Raw genomic sequence first — 26,502 nt, forward strand, 5'->3', positions numbered from 1 at the left:
ATAAGAGACACTAAAGACTTTAATATGAATGTTCACATGGTTAGACACTTGCTATATGTTAAAAGTTAACATTAAATTTTCTAATATTCCTAGATTTTTGTGTACTGACTGACTTGAAGAATAGTCCTTAACATTTCCCCTTAGCATCATAAATATTGCCAAAATTGTAGCCCCAAATGCTTAAGTACAGAACTGTGGGAAAGGTTACAGATAAGAACTTAGAACTGAATGGTGCAGTGAGTGGGAAACTTAGGCTTAAGAACTGAGAAATGTTAAAAGTAGGAGACATTTTTCCTCGCAGAGTATTTTTTTTCAGTATATAAAACAATTGGAAAAGGCAAATATAAATTGTGCTACATCATTCACTTTAAACACCCACTAATGGCCTTCACATAGTGCACCAGAAACTCTTTGTAAAGAAATATGCTCTGAAGACCCCTACTACAGGTATCTTGTATGCATTTGTTAATGGCTTTGGTTTGTTGCTTTTTCAGTTTGGGAGCTGGACAAGTATCAAACATCTTCTACTCTAGATAATGTTTTGTCTACTTTTTTCATGTTCTGCATCTGGTTTAATTGCTGTATGTTTCAGACCATTTTTTAATACTGCCCATGAGCTGATGCTTAATACCAGCAATAAGATGAGATTTAGAAAACATAGCTTCTCTCTGAGTATCATAAAAATAAGTCCAGAAGAGGTCTGTCTAGCTTCCATTCCTTTGAACTAGCTTTCTAAATTTAGAAATTCTTTTCCAGAAACCGTGGGCTCAAAGCAGTGAGCTAAGTGGTATCATATCTGACCACAGATGTTGAATGCCTAAAGTTAAACATAGAATAGTATAATTCAGGAGCCATTATAAACAAATAGCTGACTAATATATTACTCCAGCTTTAAAATTTTAAATCAGCTAAACTGCTGTGAGGAACATTCAGTTTTGGTGATTTTTTTTTTCTCTGATAAGAAAAGAGAGATGGTTTTGAAAGGTATTTTATTCCATAAATGAGATTATCCTAACATTTTTTTAGGGTTGATTTCCTGTTTAAAGTTTCAAACTCGCTTCACCTTTCAGATTTTAACTTGCTTTTACATTACTGCATTTTCTGCCATTTTTCTCTCATTTCCTCTTTCTGGAACTCCAGTTACATGTATGTAGAACTACTTTATGTTGTCCCACAGATCTCTGAGACTGTTCATTTTTCTTAAATCTTTGTTCTTCAGAGTGGTAATTTCTATTGATCTGTCAATAGAATTGTTAGTTACTATACTTACTCTAGAATTTCCATTTGGATTTTGTTTTATAGTTTCCAGAGACTCCCTATCTGTCCACTCAATAAGACCATGTTATCCTTTGATTTTTTGAATATGATCACAAAAGCTACTTTGAAGTCTTTCCTAAACCACCCCCCATCTGGGCCGCTTGGAGTCAGTTTCTATTAACTGGGTTTTTTTCCTCAAATATGGGTCACATTTTCCCAGTATTTTTGCTAGTTAACAACTCTGGATTCTGTTGTGTTGAGGATTTCTGGGGTTCCCTTTGTGGGTTTTGGTTTTTGTTTTGTTTTGGATTGTTGGGTTTTTACTCTAGTAGTAGACAGTTAACTTTTCTGGACTCAACTGCAAATTTGTCTCTTCTGCGTTGTGCAGCAGCTAATATCTCTGTATCACTTTTTAGGATTTCCATACGCTGCTTTTTTAGCTTGACTCTTTCCTGTCTTCCTTACACATGTATGATTTGACAGACTAAATGTTTGGGCAGAGATAGTGTTCAAATTTGGGGGCACAGTATCTGGTTCCCTTACACCTGGAGATTCCCCCTTAATTTCCAGCCACTCTGCCAGCCTCAGGCTCTATTCCCTGGCACCTTAAACCAGTAACTCTTCAGCTTAATGCTCTCTGAGCTGTGTACAGTTGGGGAATAAACTCAGTTTAAGAAAAGCAGAACTTACCCATTATAGCTCTGTCTTTCAAGAGTAGATTCCTCTTTGGTCTCTGCCTACTTTTTTGCTAGACTCCTTGGGGTCTTTTCATGCATGCAGAGTTTAGGAGTCAACCAGGCATTTGAGTAGAGTTTATTCTCAGATTTTGTGTCTCAACCCTTCTGCAATTCATTCACTTCCAGATTTCCCCCTTCAGTTTCCTTTTAAATTCTGCTCTCTTTCATCTCTAGTCTGTAAAACTCCTCTTCTTCTCTCCTTCCTCCTCACTGTCATCATGGGAGGTTGGAGAAAGCCCTAATCCCACAAGTGTACACTTTCTAGTTGCAGCTTTTCAAGAGCAATAGTATTTCTGGCTTATGCTTTCTTTCAGATTTTTTCCAGTGCCTATAAATATTTTTAATCTCTTGTTTAGATTGAATAATTGTTATCTACAGAGGGTTCTCCAGACTTCTTCACTTCACCACCATTACTGGAAGTTCTTGCATTTTTATAGCTCTTCTTCAGTATTTGTTATGGCTTTGCTGTCTGTAACAATAGGAAGGGGGTACAGTGAAGGGCTGCAACTCATATTCCACAAGTAGGCAAGAGAACTGCTAATGTTAGAAAATGTATTCTAATAGATTTAAAGATATGAGTAGCTGGATCCTGTTTAAAATACAGTTTGAATATTGGGCATGTTTAAAAATCGGTTGCACTGATTATTTTTTTAATTGCTTTATTTGTTCTTAGATCATCCTTTATCTTTTTCCTCACCTAGATGACTTGCTTGAGCTTAAAATATTCCCATACAGAAACAGTACACAAATTTAATCCAATTAGCAGGAACTCTAAAAACTTTTTACAATTATCTAGGATTGTTACAATCTGAAAACATAATAGTGATACTTAGAAACATATTTCCCTGTTTTACTTTTTTTGCTGTTGTGTTATGACTTCTTCATCAAATAAACATTGTGGTATTCAACTTTTTTTTCCCTTTTTTAGCTGGAAATTCACCAAACTCTCTCTTCATTAAAAAGCTAAAAATAAACATAAATTTGGCCTTACTGTAAAAAAGTGATTCTAAGTCACAATGAAAGGAGCTTGGTAACGTTATTCACCAGCATTTTGGCCTTTCAGTTATAGTGCAGTTTCTTTCTTCTTTTTCTTTTTCTTTCTTTTTTTAAGGTGTAAGATCTTTTCTTTCATTAAGTGCTTCAAGTTTTCAGGGACTTCCCTGGTGGTCCAGTGGTTAAGATTTTGCCTTCCATTGCAGGGGGTGCGGGTTCGATCCTGGGTCAGGGAGCTAAGATCCCACATGCCTCGCAGCCAAAAAAACAAAACAAAACAGAAGCAATACTATAACAAATTCAATAAAGACTTTTAAAAATGGTCCATATTTTTTAAAATCTTAAAAAAATAAAAGTTTCCAGAATTTCTAATACTCTAATATTTAACTGGTAATTAATAGATAATAGTAAATAATACTTTTATCATTATCTGTCTCTATCATTCTTTTTTTTTTCATAAATTTATTTATTTATTATTTTATTTTTGGCTGCATTGGGTCTTCGTTGCCGTGTGTGGGCTTTCTTTAGTTGCGGTGAGCGGGCTTCTCACTGTGATGGCTTCTCTTGTTGTGGAGCACGGGCTCTAGGCGCACGGGCTTCAGAAGTTGTGGCGTGCAGGCTCAGTAATTGTGGCTCATGGGATCTTCCCAGACCAGGGCTCGAACCCATGTCCCCTGCATTGGCAGGCAGATTCTTAACCACTGCACCATCAGGGAAGCCCCTGTCTCTATCATTCTTTTGATCATATATACTGAAAAACTTTTTCATAGACAGTTTTAATTCCTATTATATATATTTAAATGTTTATATTAATTGCAGTTTTCCACCTGTCTGGATAGCAAAGAAAGACAAAAGAGATTAAAACCAATTTAGCAAAATCTTAAAAACTGCCAAATACGGATGAAGTATATGAGTATTCATCATTTTATTCTACTTTTAAGTATTTTGTCAATTTTTATAATAAAAATTATAAATACTCATTTTAATTAATTTAAGAAACCCCAAATAAAACTATATAAAATAACTATAAACTTCAGCTAGTATTAAAAAATTGTTTTTTAATTACAAACTTTAAACTCACTGAATCAACAGTAAATATTTTGTTTTCCCTTTTCTTGGTCGAATATTTTTAAAATTAATATTTGAAATCTCAATAGATAAAGTATGATGCCATTTACTTTTTAAAACCATAAAATCTTGTCATATGATTTCTTTGGTAATTGCACATTTCAGACTAGAAACTGAACTTAGCATCAGTCTGATTGCTAAAACCATTAGAAGCCCATTTTAAGAGAGAAGATACTCTGATAGGTACAGTATACAGAAAGTTGAAGAGCAGATATTTAGCTAAAAGCATTAAATTATTACTTTTTAAAAAAAACAGCTTTATTGAGACATAATTTACATGCCACAGTGTTCTCTATTAAAATATGCTTTTTTTGTTTGTTTGTTTTCAAATTATTTCTGCTCCCAAGTACCTGTAGGGGAGAAAGTTTTTTCCTCAGCCCTCTTAGAGTCTCTGGCTGGGTCTGAAAAGGAAACTGACAAAGATTAACAGGAGAAAAGCATACAGATTTATTTAATGTAAGTTTTACATGACACAGGAACCTTGGCATACTGAGTATTTTAAACTGAAGGAACTTGACAAAACAGAACCAGGGAGGTCACTGACCTTCTCCCTCCCTCCTGCTGTTTTCTCAAACTCCTTCAACTTAAAATATTTAGTATGCCAAGGTGCCAAATTGGGGAGTAGTGTGTCCTGAACCCTATCACACCCTTCTCCTCCCCCACTCCCGTCCTATCATTTACTCATGAAGTGTATCTAGAAAAGCAGTGACCCCTTTGCTATCAGGTAAGAAACCTGTCACACCCAAGGTTACTTTTAGCAGCGCATGAAGAAAATCAGGAATTTTGCTGGTCTCAATAGGATTAAAGAGATTCAATGAAGAGAGGGGTATGAAAAAGGAAATGGGGAAATGTAGACTGTTTATTGTCCAACTATCTTTTGAACTACTCTACTTCTTTATTGTGTAAACAAATCAAGTTCACTTTCCTGAAAACTTATCTTTCCCAGCAAAACTATTCTTTCTGCACTCATTCACTCAGTGAAGTGGTCCTACTATCCATCTGGTTACTCAGAATAGAAACCTGGAAGTCCTCAACTCTTCTCTGTCATTCTCCACATCACATCCACTTCGTCACCAAGTAAGTCCTTTTCATTCTTGAAAAGGATCTTCTTTTGGATTCATCTTCTGTTCATTTCCTCTCAGTACTCTTTGAGGGCCATGATCATCTCATCTCCCTTCAGTCCTGCCTTCCCCATCCTCACCCCCACCATTTGCTGTTTCCTGGGTAACCAAACCAAAGCCATCTTTCTAAAATGCAAATTTGATCACATTAGTCACTAGCTTAAAACCCTTAATGGCTCCGCATTGACCCAGGTTAATGTTCAAGTTCCTTATAAGGCTTGCAGTCCTGACTTGGTCCCTGTTGACTTCTCCAACATCTTAACTCCTCACCTCTCCCCACCCCCATCCTTCCCAGCCACCAGGTTCTACTCTTCAGCCAGTTTCTCTCAGCCTTGGTCCTGAATAACTCTTTGATTACACATGCTGTTTCTTCTTCCTAATATATTTTTTGTACCTCTGTTTCCCCATACCTAAACCATTCTTATCCTTCGAACCTTATAGTCATTTCCTTCTGGAGGCCTTCCTTGCTATCATCTCTCCCTTTATTAAGTCAGGGGCCCTTGCTGTGTATTTCCAGAGTGCCCTATATTTTCCCCATTATAGCACTTTGTCATTCATCTGTCTTCTCTTTTACACTCTAAGCTCTAACAGCAGTGACCAGATTTGGCTTGCTCACTGTCATATTTTCATTACTTATAAATAATGGATGGTTAATTAAATATTTGTTAAATTAATTCTGATTGGAACTTCACTGGCTTCCCCTGTAGATCTGCCCTTTTGAGTTTCATTCAGCTACTATTAATATTCTAAATAGTTTCTAAAAGTGTACAAAAGACCATTTAATTATCTCAATAGAACTTGTGACTTTCCTCAAAAACTTAGAGAAGTTTGCTTTTATTTCCTAATAGTGAACTGTAAGTCAGGTTATAATTTATATTTTAAGATTTCATTTTTATATTTTCAGCCATTGGCTAATTTAATAAAGATTGTTTCATTTAAATTACAATTATGGATTATGTATAGTGTTATACTATTTATTTCATGTATTATATACCACCTTGGTAATGGTCATCTCCTTGCTTGTCTTGGGGGAAAATAAGGGTTAAGTAAAAGAAGATCGAATTCTGTTAATATCATTAACATCACATACTGGTTGAAATTTTATATATTTTAGGAGAATTATCTGCATATATGAAATCACTTTAACTCAAAAAATAACATTTGGGGGAAAGGAAGGAACTAGTTATGAAATTTACTTCATGATTCCTATCTTTGCTTGTGTTCTCACATTTTGCGATGAACTCATATATGTACACAATATTTAAGATAAAGATAAATCTTTATTTTTATGTTCCAAATCTTAGACAATTATAGTGTATATTTCTTTAAAAAAATTTTTTTATTGAAGTCAGTTGATTTACAATATTGTGTAACTTTCAGGTGTTCGGCACAGCAATTTAGTTATACTATGTTTCTTGATTATATATTTTGTCATCCTTGTGCATTGCAATTTACCTATTTGAATGGAATAGGTTTTATTTGGTGAATATTTTCTAAACAAGTATTTCAAGTCATTTCAGTTCTTTGGGTAGTATATTGAAAAGGACTGAGAGTTGGGAATCCTGGGTTCTGGTCCTGCCTGCCTCCATCATCAAGTAAAATAGCAGTTTCTTTATTCTATAGTATTTCTTGTTGGAGAAAACTAATTTCTAGAAATAAAAACATATGGATTCAAGTTTGTTTTTAAAGAGAGGAGCCATTATATGTTTGTGAATTAGTTGAACTCATATAAATTGCATCAGGTACAACACTTTATTTTTTTATGTGTAAACCAATCTTGAGTTTTATTTGTCTCCTATCTTTTTCCAGTTTAAAGCTTCTTAAATTTAATACTATTTATCTCTCAGGGTTTCCTTTGGGCATGCAATATACCATATTGACTACTGCCCCTTCTACTTATTTCAAAAGGACCCCCCCCCCAAAAAAAAAAACCAAAAAATTACTGGTAAAAGTGGCTCCTTTCTTTTGAAAATGTAAATTTTATCATCTCTATAGATCATATGATTTACCATTGTGCTTTAGAATATGATGCTTTGGGTAAGTTTTAATACATTCTCATATACGGCAATGTAATATCAGGACTTGATAATTTTTTTGACTATTTAGTAAACAGCATTTGTAAAATTAAATTGTTGCTGTTACATAATGTTATTAAATAGGCACCCATGAAAAGCATGGTATTGAATATCACTTTGGTAACAAGAGGATGCTGCTTTGTGGAGTCTCATTTACATACTAATTGCCATTGCTTTGTTTCTGTAGCAACAATAAGCCACCCCTTTGATGGTGGTTAGCTTGAATTATTCTGCACCAATGCCCTGTTTAAATCAGCTATGTTAAGTAAAAGAAGCAAAGAATGCTTATAAGGAAGGTCATTTATTACATTGAAATTTGTTTTAGATGCTTGACTAATGCTGTGAAGGTAAATATTACATTTAAAAATTATTTCATCAGTAAAGTTTTATGGTTTTTAAAATAGACTTTGGGTTTGTGCTTTTAAAATATATTAAAAATATTTTTGAGATACCAGTATATTCTGTATGTGAAATGCTATAGTTAATGATAGATAAATGACCCAGAAACTTGAAACATCTTTAGAATAGAAAATCAAATGCATGTCTAAATGGATTTGTTACTTTCAGAGTTCTTTTTATGTGTTAGAATTGTGTGTTTTGTATGACTAGCTATGTTTGCCTGAATTAATAATATTAAAAATATCAAAGGATAGAATGTAAAGGACTCAATAATATTCTGTTGTTAGTGTCAACTCTTTTTTTTTTTTTGCTTTGTACCATATTGACTTAAATATTGAGTGATTAAATTCTGAAACAACTCAGTGAAGTAGTTTACTCTTTAGTGGTACTTTTATTAAACCATCTAGAATTTTGCCCTTTCTTACTGAATATTGCTTTCATTGTTAGATTGTCTGCTGCCTTTGAAGCCTAAACTTGATAAAGTTTATGGTAATATTTTATTTGTCTCCAAAAATTCTGCCATATGAGAGGTAAATAGTTTAGAATCATAGAGATGGAAGATACTTTTAGAGATTACCCAGAGTCCAGCCTTCAGCCTACCATTAATATCCATTAACTAAAAACCTAGTATCTTTCTTTATGAATACTTGGCCATTGGCTTTCTTTAATCTAGCTGGCCATGGTGAAGAGAAATACTATGAGTAAAAGATATTTGCATATTTTTTGTAAGGTAGCTATTTTTAAGTCTCTTATCCTTTAGCAACTGTCTCCCTCCCCCAACCCTTTTTTGTTGGAAATTATGTGAATAGATTTTTGTTTTACTTAACACAAATGAGACTGGATATTTTTCTAAAGAGTACAGATTATGCCTCAGTGAGTTTTAAATAATGGATATAAGAAATCTGAATAATAAAACCTGATTGTTAAATAGATATTACAATATATTTATTACTTCTGGAATATTTGAGCATTAAGATATTTTAAGCAAATTATTTTTATAAAAATTGTCTGGAGCATTGAGTAAGAATATGTTTACTTTTCATAGGTCATCAGTACACGTGTGTGTGTGTGTATGTGTGTGTGTGTATAACCTGTATCAGTTGAAACAAAAAAGGAATTTATTGTTAATCTTTAAGAGATACCTCTCCAAGAACAACGTTCTTAAAGTACTAATGGATAATGAAGCTCTTTGAAAAGTAAACCTTTGTAAATTACTATTTTTTATGGTTTTATTTCTCAAGTCTTTTTCCTTTATGACCAAGAGTAAGTGTTCTTAAATGTTGCATGAAAGCTCTATTAATAAACGTTATTTCTTAACTTTTCCTTTTTGGTGGCCACAAAGAGATTTATAAGGTTACTGAATTATTGTCACTTACTGTCACTCATACCTCAGTTAATTGCTTGCTTGAATTACCGCCACCTAGTTGCATTGATGATTAGTAGTTATTGATGACTCAATTCTTGTTAAGTACAGACTTTCTGTCTGGCACATGTGGTATCTTTAGCCACTAATTGAAAATGTGCTTGAGTTTCACTAACATGTATATTCCTAGTTTTACTCAAAATCTTAACATGTGAATACTGACAAAGTTCTTCATGATACCAATGTTAATTCTGTAGTAGAACTACAAAGGAAAGCAACTTACACCTATATTGTATGTTACCATTTACAAAGTGCTTTCATTTTTAATAACAACCCCACAAAATAGGCAAAAAGTGCTTTCATTTTTAATAACAATCCCATAAAATAGGCAAAGCAGGCGTTTTATAAGCCTCATTTGACAGATAGGAAAAGCGAGGCTCAAGTCAAGTAATTTGCCCCAAGGTCACACAGAAAGTAGAGTCAAATTTTGATCTTAGGTTTTGTGTCTTTAACTTCCTCTCCACTATATTGCATCCTTCTCTGTATATTTATCTTCCTCGGCATTCCATTGCTTACAACCATAATGTGGGAATCAGAAATCTAAGACCAAATTACACACTTCAAAAAAAATCTCATCTGTGTGTCTACCGTGGTGCCAAGACCTATGATAGTAAAAAGATAATTTATGTCCCTCATTTCCTTTCAGTAATATTTATCTGAGAAGCTGCACATTACTGCCTGTCAGAAGGTGTGACATCTGTTAATACTGTTTCTACATTTTTTGTTTTTTTTAATGTAGAAAACTTGGTTGCATGTTGATATGGATAGTAATATAAAGGAAGAAAAAGACTTCTAAAAAGAATAATAGGGACTTCCCTGGCGGTCCAGTGGTTAAGTCTCCACACTCCCAATGCAGGGGGCCCGGGTTTGATCCCTGGTCGGGGGACTAAGATCCCGCCTGCATGCCTGGCACAGCCACATAAATAAATAAAATATATCTTATGACAGGTTTAAAATTTTTATTGTGGTAGAAAGAGTTAATCAATGTTATCTTTATCCTTAAATAAAATGGGATTATTATTTACTTTTGGCCAGAACTGTTCTGCTAATTCAGATTTGTCACTTTTTACTTTGCAGCAGTTAGAAGAAAAGAGTGAAGATCAAGAAGACAAGGAATGTTTGAAACAAGCAATAACAGCTTTGCTGAATGTTCAGAGTGGTATGGAAAAAATATGTTCTAAAAGTCTTGCAAAACGAAGACTGAGGTGAATATTTTCACTTTTTTTATAATCCTCCTTTTCACCCTGAATATTGTGGTATAAATTCAGGGATCCCAGTTCCCTCCTCAAGTAAACAATGAAGAAAATACTTTTAGTGACAAGCTTGGTCTTTCAGAGGAAGTGACATCAAAGCCAAGAGAATTTGTTATTGTTTGAAAAACCTTTCATATTTGTGCATTTTCCTTGCATACTCCCAGACAAGACCTCCTGAGAGTCAACTGGTAAGCTAAAGGAGAGATAGAGCAAAACGTATTGGGTAGATTTATGTCAACGTCATTGTTCTGTCAAAGTAAAATTAGTAGTGTCTTTTATTTTAGGGATTATGTAACTCAAGGCATTAATTCAGATAATATGCTTCCAGTTTCCTAATTATAATATATACATGGTTTTTAGCTTTAGGTATTGTCTACTTAAGCATTTCTAGATAAATTTTTTAATCTTTCTTTTTTTTCACTATATTGGGCTACTTTTTAATACTTGTCATTCTAAATATTTCATAACCATGGTAGAAATAATCATTCTGTAGCTAAATTTATAGGGTAGAATTTTGTCAATTGTCAGTTCTTTTTAGAGCACTAAAAAAATGCCTCCACTGTGTTGCTTTAGTTTCCAAAACTGTGCAATTTTGTAACACTAATATATTTGGAGAAATAGTGAAAACCTTCTCAGTGCAACTTTTTAAAATATACTTTTGCACTGTCATTTATTTACATGAATTGTAGATTCCCTGTCATCTTTGTACTAACCATGTTTTTTCCTTTATCTTAGTGAATCTGCATGTCGGTTTTATAGTCAGCAAATGAAGGGGAAACAACTAGCAATCAAGAAAATGAACGAGATTCAGAAGAATATTGATGGTTGGGAGGGAAAAGACATTGGACAATGTTGCAATGAGTTTATAATGGAAGGAACTCTTACACGTGTAGGAGCCAAACATGAGAGACACATATTTCTCTTTGATGGCTTAATGATTTGCTGTAAATCAAATCATGGGCAGCCAAGACTTCCTGGTGCTAGCAATGCAGAATATCGTCTTAAAGAAAAGTTTTTTATGAGAAAGGTACAAATTAATGACAAAGATGACACCAATGAGTACAAGCATGCTTTTGAAATAATTTTAAAAGATGAAAATAGTGTTATATTTTCTGCCAAGTCAGCTGAAGAGAAAAACAACTGGATGGCAGCATTGATATCTTTACAGTACCGGAGTACACTGGAAAGGATGCTTGATGTGACAATGCTACAGGAAGAAAAGGAGGAGCAGATGAGGCTCCCTAGTGCTGATGTTTATAGATTTGCAGAGCCTGACTCTGAAGAAAATATCATATTTGAAGAAAACGTGCAGCCCAAAGCTGGAATTCCAATTATCAAAGCAGGAACTGTTATTAAACTTATAGAGAGGCTCACATACCATATGTACGCAGGTAAGGAGTATGAACTTGCCTGTCACTTTTATCCTCCTGCTTCAAGCTGATTTTTCTTTGCTGCACAGGTCATTATGCCTAAAATAGAAAGCAAACTGACAGCAAAAGACCTCCGCATTATCAGAGTTCATTTTCCTTTGACTAAAAATACCGTCACTTTATATTTCTTTGGAATTTTATAATCTTTCTACCACATTTACATATGTTACTTTTAACTTTGCAACCAGAATTATAAATAAAGTTACTGGGCTAAATTTACCCAGTTAGACAGTGGCAGAAACAAGACTAAAAGTAGTGATAAATCAATCATCACTAGGGTCTAAAAATCTTTTTAGTCCTTTACCTCTTTCTTTTCTTTCTTTTTCATTACTGAGATTATAAAATCAGTAAAAATTCTAATTGATATCCATTACCAAAATTGTGCCGGTAGTACATTATATATACAGCATTGCTTTTTCTTAATTTCCATTCCTAAAATTTATTAAATTTAGCAATCCTGGGAGTCATTTAAGTTTTCAGTGTTTTTTGCTTTTTACAACTGATGTTATTTAGAGAACAGTTTCACCTTAGCAGGGCAATTTTTAGAGACAAACATAGGAGTTTGGAGGATTCCTAGGGGGTTGAGACATGTTTGTCTTTAAATAGGCTGCATCAAATATAGTGTTTGAGAGTAAGGAACAAATAGAATGATCGATTTTTTAAAGTAATTTTATTTCTTCTAATAAAGTAACATGATAATCCAGTGTTCTTCAACTTCCCTACATAGTAGGAAGTTTGAGGATTGTAAAATACTGTGGAAAGAGCACTCACTGAATTTAGATTCACACCTTCACTCTATCACAGTTCCTTAAGGTTTTAGAACCATCTCAAAAATCAACATCACAACAGCTGTCTTAGAATATTGTTGGAAAGAATAAATGAAATATTATGTGAAAACTCTTTATAAATATAAACTTATTTTCAAAGAATGCTTTTGTTACAAAGACATATAAAATCAAACACAACTCTTATAAGTGCTATTCTTAAATAGTTGAATGTGTAAGTTAACTTCCATCCCCCAGCTTTTTGCTTAAATATATTTCTATCTCTAGGATATGTGTGTTTCTGGGGAAATTTCTCCAGTTTTTAAAGTCCTTCAAATGGGTTCTCAGTTTTCTCTGGAAACTATTCTGGCACCAGTTGAATTTGGTAGTTCTTTTGCTAGTCTTTTCCATAGTGAAATAATAGTGTTTTCCATAGGCTACTTTTAAAAGCACTTTGGGCTCTTTAAGCGTATACCATTTGGTAGTAGCGGGCAGTAACTGAAACATGTTGAATATAATGAAAGAAGATTCTGGGATTCCAATTTTACTATTGATTTTTCACCTAGAAACTTCTGTAGTCAGTGTATTCATTTTGCTGACCCAAAAATTAAAAATAAATCAAAGTACAGAAAATTTAAATAAGCTGCCGAGGATTCTACATGAAAAATAGATTATTCTGTCATCTTTTTTTACATATGAAACATTTTGAGAGGTACAATTTTCAGTAATTAATATGACCTATCTATTTAGTTGATGACCATCAGCTTCTTTAAGATCTAGAATACAGCTTAAAAAATGTTTTTATTCATTACCTGAAATTTGTAGTTGCAAAAGTTATTTCTTTGCTACTTCTGAAGGAATTTTTAAGGTTATAAAGGTTCAGGTTATTCTTCTTGCCACATTATTCTGATTTTTGTGTCTTGGAAGATTCACAGAACTTTTTATCATAAACATTCTAAACTATTCATCGTTTTATTTTAAGTACCTTTGTTTTGGGTTCTTAGACTATTTAGAGTAGAATTAATCCTTAGATTCTTATCTATGTGAGGCAGAAGTTTGTTTTTTTTTTTCTTTCTGTAGAGCAATACAAGTGGCAGGTGCTAAAGAAGACTTACTAGTGTTTACTAGTGTTTACTATTTGATTTGGAAAATATTTTCAAATTTCAAAATTTTTAATATAATTGTTTCTTTAAAACTCCTATTGTTAATGATAAAAATTTTCTTTACTGCTTGCTTTATTTCACAAAACTGACATGATTATTAATAAGCAGTTATAGAACTACAATTAAATGTTTTTTTTTCAGGGGACTGTGCCTTTTATTTATTTTTTGAATGAGGACACTTCAAAACAAGCAAAACTAGAACAAGCATAGTTTGATAGTTTTTCTTTAGTCTTGGCAGTCTTTTCTCCTTAACGTACACAATGCTAGCCATGTCTGTAGACACAGTACTTTTGCTATGGTGTTTTATTAGTTACTTTTGATAGTTGCTCTCATTTACATTAATTTTTAGCCTTTGAATAGAATAACTTAAATGGTTTTATTTCTAGTTAATATAAAACAATTTATAGAACTTTGCAAAGTTAGGTGTATTCAAATTTAAATTGACAAGATTTTTTATTTTTAAAATGTTAAAATTTTTCTAAAAATGCCTTTCATTAGTTTCTTGAGGAATAAAAAGCCACTGTTGGGTTCAGAAGTGTTGTAGCTAAGTTTTTTGACATTTTTCTTTCCTATCTTATTTTGAAGCTTAATTGAATATTTTAATTTGTCATAAATATATTACTAGTGTAACTAAAACCCATAAGCAGCTTTCATGAATTGTGATTTACCATACACACGGTATGGCTAATAATTAATAAGTATTCATTATTAGCTTATTTGACTTCTGTAAGGTCTGTGACTGAATGTATTACTGGCAATATAGAATGTGTTTTTAATAGACCATGTATGAACTTGTAAAACGTGAAAGCAGCTATTTTTTAAGGTCTTTTCCAGCTCAGATGGACTCTTAGTCCTCACTACAATGATAATAGATCAGCTATTTGTTTAAAGAACTGTTGGTCTGCTCTATTTAATTTTGGTTCAGTTGGTTGATACGTATTTTATCAGAGAACATACAGTGCAAGTTGTGGCTTACTGAAACAAAAACTAAAATTTAACTTGCATATTTTTATTACATTGTATAGAATTATAATAAAAGACATTGGCTGTAATAAATGAGAAAAATCCAATAACTAATAAGCACTACTTTCAGACATTATCATAAAAAACAGAAAACTTGTTTAACCTTACTTAATTCAGACTTCATTGTGGCTTCAACCAGCTTGATCACTCAAGTGTTTTAACAGTAATTTATGAAACAGAGCTATAGATCTTAGATGATCAGCCCTTCACTTTATAGACCAAAAAACCCAAGGCCCCTGAAGTTTGTGATTTGCCAGAAATCATATCAGTTAGTTGCAGAAAGACGACTAGAAATTAGGTTTCTTGACTCTTGAAATAGAGTGTACTTTCTACCATGTTACGCTGACTCATGAATTTTTTCATTTTTAGAATATAATTTTTATTATGTATATTGAATAGTAAAAATAAAGAGAATTACTTTCTTGGTTTGAATTGTCAGTAATATAAACAGCTTCTTCACTTATGGGCAAACACAGGTCTACTATGAAGATATAGTCAGAGTACTGTTATCTTTCTTATTGAAATAGGTAATAAATTCTGACTATAGATAACTTCTATTTTAATGCATAGATTTTAGTTTATATTTAGATGTTGGTCATTATAATTTTAGTTTTTAACAAAATCCAGTCAGTCTATTGGTGGTGTTTGCTCTGTAAATTTAGATGAATTAGAAGGTGCTTAACTGTTGCTCAAAAGAATTGCGACAGGGTTTTATGTGGGATCTAATTTATAGTGCCTCAGGTCCAGTGTTTCTGGACATAAAATAATTAGTTAACTACATCAGAACTTCAGAATTCATCTGAAATGGTGTGGGGGGAAATTGTATAGTTAGGTGGATCATTCTGCATCTGGTAAGGATGTGAAGAGACTTTTACCTACAGTAAGAAAGCACAAAGCAATATACATAAAAAGCAGAAGATGAAAGTAGGAATTTCACTTCTGTTACAGAGTTATAGGAAATAATTTAGTGCAACTTAATTATTGAGACTTTAAAACAACATGGGTGAAGAAATATGGTATGTCTGGTTTTGATAGTCTCTCTTAGAGAAATGAGATGACTTTGCGGTAGGGGTCTTTCAGAACTGACATATGGAAATAAAAGCTTTTCATACTGAATTGTGGGCAAAAGGTGTTTCCCATGCATGGTGAATTTCTCTTTTAAAGAAAATGGTATTGAAAAAATTTAAACCAGTTGATATTTTTCTTTAAAGTATTTACTGCTATTTTATGCCCTCATGTAGAAAATTTGCAAAAAACTGCATTAGATTTCTTTGGAGTTTGTGTCCTGTATAAACTCAGTTCGGGTGTTTTAACTTTAAAAAAAATCTTTTGAACAATTTTTGATCTATAGGGCAGTGCTGTTCTATTTTTAAACTCTCTGATTTTTTTTTTAAGTGTTTGTGCGTCAGCATAGCGTCTGTTTCCTTTTTTAAGGAATTCAAGAGTGATTGTTTATAAATCCTTGTTGAGGAGCTTATTGTTTCTTGTAGCGTTTTAAATGGCTGTATTAAAGGGAGAATTATCACATGAACAGACATCCTGATTAACGGTGTTTCACTATGGTGGTTGGGGGAGGGGTATTTACATAAATAACTCTCTATGTAACAAATATTTCATAAATTTATTGACCTTGCCAATAAAACTGTTAAAAAAGGATTAAATTTACCACCTCAAATCTAGTATGCTGTATTCTGAACATTAATGTAAATATACTCTAATTTCCTAAGATTTTGAAGAATTGTACAATAAAATATTATCAAAGAAAATAGCTTTAGAATGAGGGAGACAGGCAGCTAGAAGGCCAGCAGAAAATAGAAAACACGGCTCATATTTGAAATAGCCTGGGCCGAGACCGGGGACTTGATGGTAGAGTTGGCAGGTACTTGTACACACAGAGAGGTTGGGTAGACGGAGGCAGAGCAGCTAGTGAACATGGTGGACATCTGAGTCCAGGGCTTTGAGAGTAGAAAAGAGTGTTACCTAAAATGGTGAAGAAGAAAAACCACAGAGGATGTTTTTGCCATTGCTCGTATTGAAATCCATTAGGGGTTGTGTTTGAGAAAGAGGTTTTGTGGAATTACATCCACTAGCGATAAACAGAAAGAGGAGAATATCGAAATAGTTGATTTTCATTTTCTCCACAAACATTTGTGCGTATGTTTTAAAACCAAATCAGCCTGGCTTTTATATTTTTAACACATTTGCCTTCCATCTGTCTCTAAAACATCACTTTATAATACAGGTGGATAACAGAGGCAGTGTAAAACTTAGCTATTATCATTGTCTGATAAATGTAAGTAGGTACTTTGTTTTCCTACAAAATTATATAACCTGTCCTTATTGACGGGTACTTTTAAAATATCTAATTATCTTAGTCCTTTGTATCATCAATAAGATAAAGGTTTCCAGTGGTTAGTGTGACATTATATGTGTCACTATCACTGAAATGGGGAAATCAATAGAAATAAAAATAGCTTCTGGAATATGGAATTTTGTGCAAAATTTCAAATATAGATGTTATGTCCTCTCTTAATATAAGTTTTTCATTCATTAGCAATTTCCCACTGCTTTAGAAACTAGAAATAGAGCCTAAATTAATACAAGCCTGGGAATATATGCAGCCTTTAAGATGTTTTTTGAAAGTACTTAAACTCTTGCCAATTTTTCTTGGTTTATTTTTAGCTTCTGCTGGTTTTTTCTGTTGGCAAGACTGCTCTAATTTCTAATGAAGCTAAAAACAACTTAAACTTGAGTCACTTTAGAAGTTAATACAACAGTGATGATTGTGGGAGTGTTTATTTCACCGCCAGCTTCAGAAACTCCTCTTCTGAATAGTGTACAGGAAGGTACAGCTGCTACTTCCTAAAATCTGGAAGAAGGCTTAACAAGAATTACAGAATCACAATTAGACTGCTAATTTCTCAATGACTTTAGTGCCTTTAACCAAGACTAGCAGTTTACAGCTTCATTCTGAATCATTTATGTAAATTTCTGCAGTGATTATGTAACTCATGGATTCATTCTTTATATTTAGCTCTCACAGCTTTGGAAACCTTAACAGATCCTTTAATCCAGGGAGGTCAGGTGATATGGCAGAAAAAAGCAGTAAATCAGAAATCACACAATCTAGATTCTGGTTCCATCTCTTTCACTCTATTGTGTGACTTTAGATAACTCTTAGTTACTTCTGTCATATGTAGAAGGGAAAAACAGCAGCCGCCCTGCTCACTTCACAGAAATCATATGGAATGAATTATGTGAATGCTCTTTGAATTCATTACGTAACAGACATCAGGAATTGATGTGATCCCTTTTGACTGATGTGGCACTGAGGCACATCATGACTTTCCCAGCATTGTCATCAGTTAATAAAGCACTGAAATGGCCAGAAGTTTTGGTAAAAGATGAAAAGGCTGTTTTAAAATAGTTTGCCTTTAAAAATAGCCAGTTTTCTTAAAACATACTTTAATTCACTTAGAACTTGCTTTTATTGTTTTTCAACTTAAAAGTATCTTTGATATCCCACAACTTTTTAGCCTGACTTAGGTGGCATTTGAGAAGAAATGGATCTGGATATTGATTTTAGACTTTTAGACTAAAATAAACTTTTCTTTTAAAAAAGGGAGAGGTTACCCTTAATTTTGGAACACAGCTCAGGAATATTTGGAGCATTCTGTACTAAGGGTCTGGCCTCTCCAACAGTGACAGCTCAGCATCTCTACAGTGGCCACTGCTTTTGCTTCCTAAGTACATGATGTTTTGAGTAGCCTCACCTTTACATATAGATTTGCAGAACAGGAAGAAGATTCTTGAAAGGGAGGATTGTGATGAAACCGATATAAATCTCTGTTTTAAAATCTTGTACAGCCTTCTGTTTTAAAATCTTTTCTTCTGGTTGAGACATTAGTCTTTAACGTTTGAGGAACTCTGTAACTGAAGACAAACAATAAAATACCAACAAAGAGGAAATTACTAAAGGATTGTATCTATTTAAATCACTTTTATCAGTAACCCACTCTAGCCTCAGAAGGTATGAAGCTAAAGGAGAAGAGGGCCATTTAAAACCAATATATTTTTATTATGTAAATTTTTCTTTAACTTAAAAAATTATTATAATCTTAAATTGAAGGTTGTCTGATATTTAAATCAATTCATTATCTTGATGACCACATATACCAATAGATTGGAAATAGATTTCTATTTTATGATAAATCCATGAATTTGACTTTGGCCGGGGGGGAAGTTAATATAGTTATTTTATTTTAATGCTCAATTTAGGGTGATTCTTAGACAGAATCAGACTAAATACAGATTTTCCATGCAAATGAATTTGATTCTTGCTAAATCCTATGCTAATAACAGACATTGTATTTCTTATAAAGAATCCATAGTGTGTAGCCTAACAAAAATAAAGGTAGTTGCTACTCTCAATAAATTTATCATTAAATTAGAGCTTACCATTCCTTAGTGATGTGAAGCAGGAAAAGGATACTCCCAATAAAAAAACTCAAGTTAATGAATTCTCCCCTCCTCCTTTTTAAAGACTCTTACAACTAAATGTGGACCTTGATGAAATTTGAGTTACAGTGAGTGGTGAGTGTTTTTTTTTATTCCCCATCATGGGAAGATGTCTCCTGCCACCTCCAACTCCCTTTATGCAGATGATAGCCCAGGTCTCTTGTGCTGATGACAGCAGCCTTTCTCCACAACTCTGGGAGAATACTGTCAAGGAGAGACTCAAGTAGGCAGGCCTGGAGAGGTGATCACACTCAGTCAGCTTCCTGTTTTACTTCATGAAGTATGAATGAAAAGCAAATCCTCTCATGGACGGGGTTGAAGACTCCCGCTCCTATGATTGAACTCTCATTGCGTCTGCTGGCAATTAAAGTAATTAAAAGTTGCGAAGAGAGCCAAATCAACATATTCTTACACATTTAATAGTTTTAATAACTTATAGGTATTTATAAGCATCTTTTAGCAGTTTTAATTGACTTTTAGCACATAAAACAATTTAGAAACTATTTAACTTAATCTACATTATAAGATCCAATTTCCAGTTGTATGCTCTATTAACATGATTTAAAGAAATCCAGGTAACTAATCCAGATAAACTAGTCTGAAGAGCAGGAAAAGTAATGGGTTATTGCTGTGGCCTTTCTGTGTACAAGGGAGATAAACCAACTGGTGATGTTCTGAGATCCATGTAGCACATGGAAGCTTGCTTCTATGCTCTGCCTTTCTTCCCTTTGTATTCCTGTGGCCAGTAATGAGTTTAATATCAGCTAGTCAGAGTGTGCAGAGGTCAAGAAATAAGTTGATGTAAAATTTTAGTATCAATGATTTTGCCACTAATTTAGGAAGAAACTAAAGTTAGCAGTTGATTTCAAAGTCCAAAGCATTCTGTGTGGTCAAAACATTTTGAGACTTTTAAAATTGACTATTTAATCTCTTTTGAAAATGTAAATAGTAGTTTTAATCATTCTGAATAAAAGATTTTAATAAGATATTTTTCCTTTTTCTTCATAGATCCCAATTTTGTTCGGACATTTCTTACAACATATAGATCCTTTTGTAAACCTCAAGAACTACTGAGTCTTATAATAGAAAGGTCTGTCAATTTAAAATGTTTAAATTCTTTGTTCTTTTTTTTAATGAGATTGAGCTAAGATATGGAAATATATTGAATGAGCTTTAAGTTGTCGTTCATGAATACTTTAAGAAGAAAATCTCTTGGATGACCATTTATTTTATAATAATATGTTAGCTTTGATTATTTAAATACAAAAATAGGCAGACTTTTTTACATGGAAACTCAGTATGTGAAATTTCAAATTTACAGAATTAATCAAGTTAAAGACTATAAAAATGTAGAATTTAGGCTCTGGAAATTCAAATTTTAATAATTTAAATGTTTTAAACAATTTTTCAAATATACCACATGTTGAGGAAAATAGAGTGAACAAGTACTGTAATCAAGAAAAGTGTTTCATGTACCCAAAGAGCAGTCAGCTTTTCAGAACTTACCCTTAAAAAGTTTTATGTTGGCTGATTTAGAGTAATTACACAAGCCAAAAATGAATATCATTCCCTTAACTTTATAATCACACTTATTTTTAGACTTTGCGTGTATTCTTTATTATATGTCTAGTTGGTTTTATTTATATTGGCAAGTATTAATTTCTTCTTAAAAAATTAAATCATTAGTCTTTACATTATAGAATCCTCACTTGTCTTCACTGATATGTATATCCTTAGTATTTTTTACAGTGCTCTCTTGATTGTGCTGACTAGTGAAAAGATTTGTCGTTTTCTGTTTGCATAATTTGATATCATTGATCTTTTCATTAGTTTGTTCTGTTTTATGTTAGGTTTGAAATTCCAGAGCCTGAGCCAACAGAAGCTGATCGCATAGCTATAGAGAATGGAGATCAGCCCTTGAGTGCAGAACTAAAAAGGTTTAGAAAAGAATATATACAGCCTGTACAACTGCGGTAAGCATTAAATAAATAACTGAAGTAAATAAGCTTTTGTTTAATTTTTGTTTCAGAGTTAAATAAGGATGTTTCCCAAGCAAGGAGGAAGTAACATGTAAAATGAGTGAAGTAAAGAGGAATTATCAGAAATTACTGTATAAGTCTTAATTAACGTAGAACTTTGAAAGTGGTAAGCCACTTATAAGATTAAAGTTGACCCTTGAACAACATGGGGGTTAAGGACACTGACCCTTGGCACAGTAGAAAATCCACAGTCAGCCCTCTGAATCTGTGGTTCTGCATCCACAGATTGAACCACCTGCCTAGGGTGTAGTACTGTGGTATAGATTTAGTGGAAAAAAGTAGTACTGTGGTATAGATTTAGTGGAAAAAAAAAAATCCAAGTATAAGTGGAGCCATGCAGTTCAAACCCTGTTATTCAAGGGTCAGCTGTATTTAATTTGGTAAGAGTTACTCTGTTTTCATTTATACCACTCCTTGTGATAAATGTTTATGTCCGAGTTCCCATGTAATTTGATTCTTCTTCTGTGTTAATGCCACAGAGTATTAAATGTATGTCGGCACTGGGTAGAGCACCACTTCTACGATTTTGAAAGAGATGCACATCTTTTGCAGCGAATGGAGGAATTTATTGGAACAGTAAGAGGTATTTTTTTTTAAGTGCCTTAGTTTTATATGTAATAAAAGTATCAATATGGTGACTATCAACTGACATCACTACTGCTCAGTGTAGTTAAGAGGTGTTTGTAATGATGCCAGCATAACCAACTGGAAAAGTTAAAATTTTTTGCCATTTTTGACCTACAAATTGTTTAATAATCATCCTGTTGATCCAATGAATTTTCATTTAGTAAATCAACTTACTGATATTTTGGAATTGGATAGAAAAAGTCTCAATTTATGCTGTCTTAACACATCTGAAAATATGTGTACCAAAGGACAATTAGGAACTGTTGTGCCATTACAACACCACGATGAAGGTTGACTGGGACACAGTTAGGTGACTAGTGCATAACATATCAGAGAGGCAGCAGAGCGTACTGAACTGAGAGCCGAGAAACAAGAGTTCTCTTCCAAACACTGCCACTCATTAGATAAATGACTCTGGCAAAATCATTTTGATTCTTTATACTTCAGTTTCCTTTTCAGTAACATGAGGAGCTAGGCTTGATGATCTCCAGTTCCCCTTCTAGTTTTAAAGATACTTTGATTGTATAGGTCTAAGGATGTCCTAGACAAACTTGTTTCTATTTCCATCATACACTTTAAATGAGAATCAAAAAATAAAGGGTTAAATAATAGTACTTTCATGCATAGTACAGAATGAAGCCACATGAAAAGCTCACACAAAATGAAGGAGTCCTCTGCACTGTTTGGTTTATAAAATGCAAAGTTTGTTAGATTAACAGCTAATGTTGTAGGATCTTTCATTATAAATCTTATTTGTGCAAGATATATCTTTTTTGGAGAGGATTATAAAATAATATTTTGAACTGAAGTAGAACAATAGAGGTGAAAAGTTTCTACAAATAAATTACTTTCTCTTATTTAAAAAGGATGTGAAAGAATATATACCAAACTATTAACAGTGGTTATCCACTTGAAGAAAACTGAGATTGGGATAGGGAATAGGGAAATGGTAAAAGGGAACTTCATTTTTTAATTTTGATCATTTGAACTTTTTATAGCAAAGATATATTCAGGTATCACTTATACGATTTTAAACTATTTTTTAAAAATAAAATATTGACTAAAATGTTTAAACGTTCTTTTTAATGTAATGTTATTTCAGGTAAAGCAATGAAAAAGTGGGTTGAATCCATCACTAAAATAATCCAAAGGAAAAAAATTGCAAGAGACAATGGACCAGGTCATAATATTACATTTCAGAGTTCACCTCCCACAGTTGAGTGGCATATAAGCAGACCTGGGCACATAGAGACCTTTGACCTGCTCACCTTACACCCAATAGAAATTGCTCGACAACTCACTTTACTTGAATCAGATCTATATCGGTATGTAATTTGATGTTCAAGCTGAAAAATCCTTTCAAATGAGTTAACTTTTAAAATGAAATTTCTGCCATTTAAAATGATTTCTGCCATGTAGGATTGTTATAAGACATAAATGAGATAGTATATGAAGTGTCTTGTAATAAGGCCTGATGTATGGAAGGCTCCTCTTTCACTCCCTCATCCTCTTTGCTCTTATCTGGATTTACAGCTTCTCTCTTTCTGCAGTCACCCTTAGTTGGTAAAGCTAAGTTCAGATCCTGGCTTTACCAATTGTTGGCTTGGTATCCTTGGGCAACTTTAACCTTCTGGTGTAACTTTTATCCCTCTGCTGCTTAGTTTCCTCAAGAGTAAAATGGGGCTAATGATGGTACCTACTCCTGGAGCTGTTGTGCAAGGTTTAAAATAGTCCATATATTTACAGCACGTAGCACATTGCGCAGCACAGAGTAAGGGCTCAATGAGTTAGCTACTGCCATTGTCATTGAGAACTTAAGTCATTGCCATTTAGCCTTTTATAGTTTTCCTACATTGATATAATTACTATCTCAAAAAAAATGTTTCTAGTTTTAAAGTTGGACTATTTAGATTTCAAACTATTTAATTTTGTAAAAACTAAATGAAAAATGGAACTAAATTTATAGATCTCCCACCAAAAATCATCACTGTTCCCAAAATCAGTGTTAGAATGTATTTTATTTCTTTCCCAGTACCCTTCCCAGGAGGGTTTTTTTCCCCCTCCTTTAGGAGGGGAAAAAAAAAAAGATTTATGAATGCAGCGATTACTATACCCTCATTGGACTGATTATTATAACATTATCATTTATTTAAAAGAATTATCCCAAACTACTTTCTCACCCTAATTTGTTAGATAATATTTATAAGTGCTGGGAAAGATACTATGAAGAAATCCCAACCTTGCCCAAAGCAAAATGCTACAGTAAAGCAGTAAAAAAAAAAAAGTACACAGGTACATGCATACAGAGTTTTTTTAAATCTATAGAAAAACATGCAAAATTATAATGTTTTTGTTCTTGTTTTCATAAACCTTTTATCTCATTTACTTAATAATACAGTATACTAGAGGGGCAAGTATCACATAGAATTATGTCTTGATGATTTTAGAGCTGTACAGCCATCAGAATTAGTTGGAAGTGTGTGGACAAAGGAAGACAAAGAAATTAATTCTCCTAATCTTCTGAAAATGATCCGGCATACCACTAATCTCACTCTGTGGTTTGAGAAGTGAGTATTACTGATCTTCTTACATTTCATAGCAGTTATGTTATAAATTTCACTGCAGTTCTATTTGTCTCATGTCTTGTTTTGTTGTTGTTGTTCCTCTCTTCCTCCTTTTTTTTTGCACTGAGTGAATAATTTTCTAATGCAGGTTGGTTTTTTGGTTTTTTGGGGTTTTTTTTGCAGTACGCGGGCCTCTCACTGTTGTGGCCTCTCCCGTTGCGGAGCACAGGCTCCGGACGTGCAGGCTCAGGGGCCATGGCTCACAGGCCTAACCACTCCGCGGCACGTGGGATCTTCCCAGACCGGGGCACGAACCCGTGTCCCCTGCATCGGCAGGCGGACTCTCAACCACTGCGCCACCAGGGAAGCCCTCTAATGCAGCATTTTAAGTTACTTTATTAATGATTGTTTTTAGGTTTGCCACATACATCATAACAGAATTAGCTTCAGATTTATGCCAGAATTCTAGTGATATGTAGAAATGTTACTCCTCTGTGGCTCTACTCACTCCCTCCCTTTTGTAGTATTGTAATATATATGACATATAATTAACGATATAGATCTAACAATACATTGTTATAATTATTGCTTTACTACCATTTGCCATTATTTTCTTAGCCTGTTACAGCTTTGCTCTCACCCACTCTTTGTGTAGTTATTGGCAATGTATTTCACATACATTACATTTCTCTATGTTATAGGCCCAACAATATATTACATACACATTATTTTATACAATTGCTTTTTAAATCAGTTAAGAAAAGCAATAAGGAAAAAAATAGGCATTTATAGTGTTTTTTATAATCATATAATTACCTTTATCAGTGCTCTTTGTGTGGATTCATATTACCATCTGGGGTCACTTGCTTTCAGCTTGAAGAACTTGCGTTACAATTTCTTGTATGGTGGGTCTGCTAGCAACAAATTCTCTTAGTTTTTGTTTATATGGGAAGGTCTTTATTTTGCCTTCATTTTTTAAACAATACCTCTGTCTTCAAGTTTAACTATTTTTTTCTTCTGCCAGTTCAAATTGACTATTGAGTCCCTCTAGTAAAATTTTTATTTTAACTATTGTGCTTTTCAGATCCAGAGTTTCCATTTGGTTTCCTGTATAATTCCTGTGTCTTTTAGGATCCTCCCTATTGGTGCACATTGTAATCATACCTCCCTTTACTTTTTAAATCATACTTTCCTTTAGTTCTGTGAACAAATTCAGAATGGCTACTTTGAAATCTTTTTTTGTTAAATCTGACGTATCAGGTCTGTCTTCCAGGCAGTTTACTGTTGCCTGTGTTTTCCCCCGGTGAAGCCTGACATTTTAGAGGTCAGAGGGGTAGGGAGCCCTGTGTTCTTAGCTGTCTGGGCTAACTGCCCCCCCACCCTACCCAACCCCGCAAGGTTCTCTGAGGAATGAGGGTAGAGGAAGTCTTGGTTCAGACACCACAAACTCTTGCCTCTCTTACTGAATTGTTGTACATTTTCCTGACTAGATGTTTCTCTGTCTTCTTTTTTATTTATTTACTTATTTGTGGCTGCATTGGGTCTTCGTTGCTGTACGCAGACTTTCTCTAGCTGCAGCGAATATGGGGCTACTCTTCATTGCGGTGGCTTCTCTTGTTGCGGAACATGGGCTCTAGGCACGCAAGCTTCATTAGTTGTGGCACGTGGGCTCAGTAGTTGTGGCTCACAGGCTCTAGAGCACAGGCTCAGTAGCTGTGGCGCACGGGCTTAGTTGCTCTGCGGCATGTGGGATCTTCCCGGACCAGGGATCGAACCTGTGTCCCCTGCATTGGCAGGCAGATTCTTAACCGCTGCACCACCAGAGAAGTCCCAGTAGATGTTTCTTTATTTGCCATTTGCTCTTAGGGCCATTTCCAGAGACTGCTAGAACTTTATATATATAATTATATATATAATTTTCACCAGTTTCCCTGAGGAGTGAGTAAACAGAACTTCTCACACTGTCATGTCAAAAGTCCATAATCTCA

At 33.7% G+C, this 26,502-nt stretch overlaps 1 protein-coding gene across 2 annotated transcripts in view; it reads left to right on the forward strand.

Annotated features, from left to right (window-relative positions):
* SOS1 (SOS Ras/Rac guanine nucleotide exchange factor 1) overlaps positions 1–26,502 on the forward strand; it is a gene marked incomplete at both ends in the record, with an annotated part of 138,560 nt that overhangs the window by 89,650 nt on the left and 22,408 nt on the right. For both annotated transcript variants that reach the window (XM_079720849.1, XM_079720850.1), the window contains 7 exons: positions 10,211–10,338; positions 11,122–11,777; positions 20,293–20,374; positions 21,135–21,257; positions 21,803–21,906; positions 23,053–23,275; positions 24,398–24,517. In XM_079720849.1, the coding sequence (XP_079576975.1) occupies positions 10,211–10,338; positions 11,122–11,777; positions 20,293–20,374; positions 21,135–21,257; positions 21,803–21,906; positions 23,053–23,275; positions 24,398–24,517 (1,436 nt within the window). The remainder of the gene's footprint in view (positions 1–10,210; positions 10,339–11,121; positions 11,778–20,292; positions 20,375–21,134; positions 21,258–21,802; positions 21,907–23,052; positions 23,276–24,397; positions 24,518–26,502) is intronic.

This window comes from Hyperoodon ampullatus (genome assembly GCF_949752795.1).
Source record: "Hyperoodon ampullatus genome assembly, chromosome: 15".
In the NCBI taxonomy this organism is placed as follows: Eukaryota; Metazoa; Chordata; class Mammalia; order Artiodactyla; family Ziphiidae; genus Hyperoodon; species Hyperoodon ampullatus.